At 54.6% G+C, this 6,000-nt stretch overlaps 1 protein-coding gene across 3 annotated transcripts in view; it reads left to right on the top strand.

The window, feature by feature from the left end:
* The first annotated feature begins 510 nt into the window (after window positions 1-510).
* Window positions 511-6,000, top strand: part of EPHA8 (EPH receptor A8) — a 47,684-nt gene continuing 42,194 nt past the window's right edge. For all 3 annotated transcript variants that reach the window (XM_032709183.1, XM_032709182.1, XM_032709181.1), the window contains exon 1: window positions 511-690. In XM_032709183.1, the coding sequence (XP_032565074.1) occupies window positions 606-690 (85 nt within the window). In that variant the 5' untranslated portion in view covers window positions 511-605. The remainder of the gene's footprint in view (window positions 691-6,000) is intronic.

The following is a 6,000-nucleotide window of genomic DNA, read 5'->3' as shown; positions in this document are numbered from 1 at the left end:
GCCCCAGGTCAAGGGCAAGCAGACAGTGTCTATCCCAGAACTACGTGGCCTGTAAAGCATCAGGGTGGGGGGTGTCCTGCCTGTCTTCCCCAGACGTGCAAGGGGAGCACTTACGAGGGATTTTCCTCCCCGTGCACACCGGGACGGACGGGTAACCCCGTCCCCTTCACACCTGACCCCGACCGAGTGCAGAGCTCCCTCCTGCAGGGGCTGCAAGTTTGTGTCTCGCCGCAGCCGGCCGAGAGCAGCGAGGAGGGATGGGCGGCACGGGGAGCAGCGGGGACTGCTGGAGCATTGCGAGGGCGGGAGGACGAGTGAAAGTGGGGAGCGGGAGCCCGAGTCGGATGCCGGGTCTGGGTACAGCGTGCGCGTGTGGCGCGGGAAGGGGGGCTCGCTGCAGAGCCCACCCAGCCCATTGGCTTGCGAGCGGTGACGGGCAGGCTGCTCCCTCCCTGCTCGCTCGCCTGTGTGGCTGCGAGCAATGTGCGCAAAGTGCCTTTGCATTAGCCGGTGAGTGCCGTAGCTCTGGACAGAGGTAGCTCGCTCGCAGAGGTGCTGGGACGACAGAGGTGGCCCTGTCCCGCGCCTGGTGGCCCCGCCGGACCATGGCATGGGCACAGGGGGGTCTGACATCCTCGCTCTCCATCGTCATCACGTTGGCTGCCTGCCTCTCTGCCACCACCAGCGAAGGTAGGAACCGGGGTGGCCCTGGAGCGACGGGGCAGTGTTGGGGGGACCCACGGGATCGCTGCGGCTGTTTGGATGTGTCTGCCGGGCTTAGGTCTGCCGGGTTTGGCTTCTCGGTGCTCCCAGGGGAACGCAGCTCCAGGTTCCTGCCTGGCTGAGTTTGCTGATCCTGGAGCTTTTGCACCAGAGGCAAAACTTTGGAGCTGGGCAGGAAGACCTGATTCTGCAGCAATGCCGGCAGCTCTGCCTCCCTCCCCTGCCGGGGCTCTGCTGCAGCACGCAGGGGTGGCTGCAGAAGGGACGGGGATACCGGCACCAGCCCAGCCATGGCGATCCCCACCGCCAGAGCTGGCAGCAGCGCAGGGCCGTGCATGTTGGCCGAGCAGCACGGGCTGGGATGGAGTGAGCAGGTGGGCATGGGAAGGTGTGCAGAGGATGCAGGGAGCTGGAAAGGGCACTCAGGTGGGAAACTTCTTGTGAGAGAAAGGGCTGGAAACTTCTGAAGTAGAAAGCAGGGATGCAGCCAGGGATCCTCTCCCGACATCTTGGTGTCAGCCACATCAGGCCTGCTCCCTCCACCCGGCTGCTCTGCCCTGCTGCTCGCTACCCTCATCCCTGGCCTTTGTCCACGTCCCTACTCTGGTGTCTCAGTTTTCTCTCTGAGAACTCAGCTTCGGCAGTGCTGCTCCTGCTCTTGCCACCCACCCGTTCTCCTGCCTCCCTCTGTGCTGGCAGCAGCGGCACGGCTGCTTCCTGGGTCTGCTGATCTTCATCACCAGAGATCTGCCGTTCCCGCTCCCGAGCGTGTCCTTGGCACTGGCAGCAGCATCCTTCCTCCCTTCTGCTGTGCCTGAGAGCCACGGCAGCTCTGCAGCGAGCCCTGGGGCCGGTGTCCCTACCCCATGCTGGCAGTGGCACCTCTCCCTTACCCTGCCCCTGCGTCCCTGCCATCCTTCTGGCATGCTGAGGCCCCTGGGCTGGCGCTGCTGTGCCTCATGCGCTTTGTGGTGCCCCGCTGGGCCAGCTCCTTGTGCTCACTGCTGTCTTCCAACACACACCAGCACCTTCCTCCCTTCCGTTCCCCATTTCCAGCTATTTGCTGGTCCTAACCCTGTTTTCTGCCCACTGCCCACTTCCTGGCCCTCCTCCTGCTCCTTTCCTCATCAGCTTTCCTGCCCGTGCAGGGAGATTGCATTGGGTCTCACTCCTGGGCACGGGCAGTGAGGGTGCAGGATGGGGCCCCAGCACCCTGACAACTCCAGCCCTTGCTTGGGTTCTGCTCTGTGGTGCAGGATGCTGCCCCGTGCCCCAAGCCCTGGGCAGAGAGCAGTGCAGGACACTGCCCACGCTGCCCTGGGCGCTGCAGCCCCACAAAGCCAAACAGCCCTGCCTGGACTTGGTGGACCTCGGGCATGGACAAGCCAGGCTGGGGCCTCTTTGCTGTCTTCTGCAGAGGAGATCGCTGGCTGCTGGGGTGGATTTTATGGTGTCTGCACGGACAGCCAGGCCTGGGTGCTGGGTGACATCAGGAAAAATTGTGGGACGCTCCAGCAAGCTGTTGGTGCTCCGTCCTCCGCCCCTGAAGATGCTCCTGGCTCTGGATGCTGTGGATCCTGTGCCGTGGGATGGGGCAGCTCAGTGCCAGCCGGGCCCTGCAACACGGGTGGTGGAGCTGGGGATGTGGCTGCAGGCTCCTGCCAGCTCCCAGTGTCCCGGGGTGCTGGGATGGGCTGGGAGCAGCGCCCGTTCTGGGGCAGCTGTTGGTGCTGGTTGTTGAGCACCCTGGCACGGAGATGGGGCTGGAAATGTGGGGAGACGCTGCAAAGTGCAGCCCAGCCCTGGGGTCTCCCACACTCCAGTCGTGCCAGGCTTGACCACCCCATTCCTACCGCGCATGGTGCCCGCGGGCACGGAGTGAGGGCGTCGCCACGGCACAAGGGTGCCCCGTTGCCCGTCACCTCTGCCTGCTCCCACAGCCTCTCCATGCCCTGCATCCCTGGCTGTGCTCCCTGGCAAACCCAACGCTGGTTTGGGAACTGCAGGGTAGAAAATTACAGCCGCAAAGCAGACTCCAGGCCGGGCGTGCTGCGCTTCGCATGCGCGTGTTGGGAGGCAATTTGTGTATAAAAACACGTATTAACCAAAAAAACGGCCTCAATCCCGGGCTTTTTCCTCTTCCAAGAGCTCCCAGCGCCTTTCTCTTTCCCGAAAGATTTGTTCCAAGAAGTTTTAAGCTCATATTTTTTAATTCCTTTCAGTCTTGCATGCGGTGGGTACCCAAGAAATAGGAGGAGAAGGGAATCACCATTCCACGGGAATCCCCCATTTCGGCACGGCAGCCATTGCAAAATGCATCGAAAGCCAAAACTCAGATTTTTTTTTTTTAATAGATTAGTGAAAATTTGCGGGACGTGGAAGATTGTTATTTGGAGCACTGTAAAAAAGATTTGTCTGAAATTGTCAAATTGCTTTAGAGCAGGGAAGTATAAAAGTTATTTTTAATAATACGAAGATAGTGTGAGAGACTAAAATATTTACACTATTGCACACTGAGTTGCACAGGTGAAAATAATAAAGTGGGTGTTTTATATGATACCACAAATTGAAGTTAAATAATAAAATATGAAATATCTTTGCTGTATTGAAAGCAAATTGGACGAGCAGAAATTACCACATTTGGAGCTTGGGCGGGAGGTAAAAAAAATATCATATTTTCTGCCAAAAAACGGCACTTAAATGCTGCTGCTGGGATCTGCTTCCTCCGAGGTGATGCCCGTGAGGCAGGCAACCTTCCTCCCCATCACAGTGCAGACCCCATGGCCTGTGGGTGAGCTTGAGTGGGACTGCCATGCAGGAAAGGGGGATCTGGGACATCTCCCCCAGCATTTTGGGGCATGTAGGTGTGGACGAGGCGGACAGCAGGTGATAGGGACACGGTGGTGATGCACAGGGGAGGATGCAGAGCCGATGACAAGGGGATGCTTGTCTTCTCCTCGCACCACGGGTTTGGGGATTGAGGTGTTTTGTTCCTCCACTCAACAGGGATGGATGGGGTGTAGGAGAGCACCGGGATCCTCAGGAAAACCCGGCCGCTTGCCGCGCTACCGAAACAGGGGCCAGAGGAAGGATCCGTGGCGGCCTCCCCCACTAATCTCTCATTGTAATCTCATTAATTGCCTCTCTGCTCAAACAGAAAAACTCATCTGCACATTTATTCAGTGCTACTTTCCTACCCCTCTGCAGCGATGCTGAAGTCGGGGCTGGGGGAGAAGCAGATTGCTGAAAGGGAGAGGAAATCGCCTTTTCTGTGTTCAAAAGGCTGTGGGGATGTGTGTTCCTCTGTAAGAATAGGAAACAAGAGAGTTTAGGCATACAGACTCCTAGTGATGGGAGATGGAGAAGGATTAGTTTAAAACAGGGAGTTGATTTGGGCTATGCTTGTAAAAAAAAAAAAATTTGGGGGTGTTTAATTTTTTTTATTTCTCCCCAAAACGCTGATATAAAGCATTTGATATAAAGCATGCTGATATTGCATGATTTTAGGTAGGCTCACGGGGATATATTTCTGGTGTCATCTTCATTTCCATCCTTCCTGTATTAACAGCTTATAAAACTTCTGAAAATCAAGCCCCCGAATTTGCAGGAAAAAAAAATAACACGGCAGAGCACAAAACACACCTGCTCTGTGAGGTTTTTCATTCTCCTCGAATTCTTGTTTCCTGAAATCGCGAGGAGTTTGTTTCCAGTGACAATAAATGGGCACCCATTTTGGCGACGGTGAAAATGGATCTGATGGAGCCCAATTTAAGTACAACCGAAAACCCGGTGAACTGCCACGCGGAAGAAAGAATTCCCTATTTTTTTTGCTTGCTGAGAAATTATTAGAAACATATTCTACCCGAAAAGAAAAGCAACGACTCGGCGGCAAACCCCAGCCCCAAAAGATGCTCAGGGAGAGGAGGGAGAGAGGAGGGAAGGAGAGAGGCTCATCCCAGGCATCCTGCCGGGGTTGGTGAGCGGGTCCTGGCAGGCAGGACCTGGGGAAGTGGGGGTTTCACTGAGACATCCCGACACCTCTGCTCTTTGTTCAGGTTGGGTCTCGTGTTCCCCCGTGTCCTGTGTTCCTCCTGTCCCCGCCGGCCTCGCTGGCAGCCTTTGGTGCTGCCTTTATCTCCAGGGAACATCCATTCATATGATAACTCTATTCATACCCTGACAGTTTTTTGATAGTTCATTCTCCTAACCCAGCCTGTTCGCCTGGCCAACACTCAAAATGATTCCTCTGGCACAGGGAGGTGATTAACCCCTTCGGCCCTGCTAGTTCAGAAGTGAGTGGTGGGATCAGCCGGGCGTTATTTCCTTCAAAACTAAACAAAACCCCCCGTGTCTTGCGGCACTCGGGGTCATAAATAACAACATAAGATGTAACTCCTTAATTGATCAGATCCAGGCACACCAATAAAGCCTAATGAAGTGTGTTTGGCCCGGGAATTGAGTCCAGAAAAGTATTCGCCTTTTATCTGAAGGCATCCGCAAAAGCAGACCCAGCCCTGCCTTTAATAATCCCTTCCAAGGGCTCATCAGTCCCAGCCTTTAAAGATTGGCCCCCTCTTTCCCTAATACAAATTTGCCTGGCTTCACCTTCCAGCCATTTGTTCTTGTTAGGCTTTTCCTGCAGGATTAAAGAGCCCATATTTTTCAGCTGTGAAAGTGTGCTGAGCGCACCCGGGCACCTCTCAGCCCTCGTGGGCATGAGCAGATTGGGCTCTGCAGGTTCCCTTCTGGGATATTTTTTTACCTCCAGCCTCGGTATCACAGTTGTGCCTGTGGTGTTTTCTGCTCTATCTCCAGTTTCTCATATTTAAAATGCTTATTTAACCACATCAGTGAGTGGCAACAAGCGCTGGCTGCAGCTGGATCGACCAGCTCTGTCCCAGCTCCATCCCAGCATCAACAATGAACAATGCCACAAGTCCCTGGATCCTTCCTTGGATGGAGTACCTTCTGTTTTATGTACCTCCCATGCAATTTTTAAGGACTTTTGTGATATTTAATTACCAGTGGTATGAGATATTCAGCCTGTCCCCTCAAACGCGGTTAGTATTGGTATTTTTGTCTGTGAAAATGTTCCATTTTAGAAAGCTATTTTTAAGACAGCAAAGGCAAAAGCCTTTAAAAGAAATTATCTTGCTTTAAAAATGTCACTGGGGTACAAACAGCTCAGCACAGTTTAGGGTGGCCAACTGGTGTGAGAGCAAAGACATCCTCAGAGAAATTAGGGAAAAAGCATCCGACAGCCTGAAAAACTGCCAT

This window comes from Chiroxiphia lanceolata, chromosome 22 (assembly GCF_009829145.1).
Source record: "Chiroxiphia lanceolata isolate bChiLan1 chromosome 22, bChiLan1.pri, whole genome shotgun sequence".
In the NCBI taxonomy this organism is placed as follows: Eukaryota; Metazoa; Chordata; class Aves; order Passeriformes; family Pipridae; genus Chiroxiphia; species Chiroxiphia lanceolata.
This window is presented reverse-complemented; position numbering and strand designations above follow the sequence as displayed.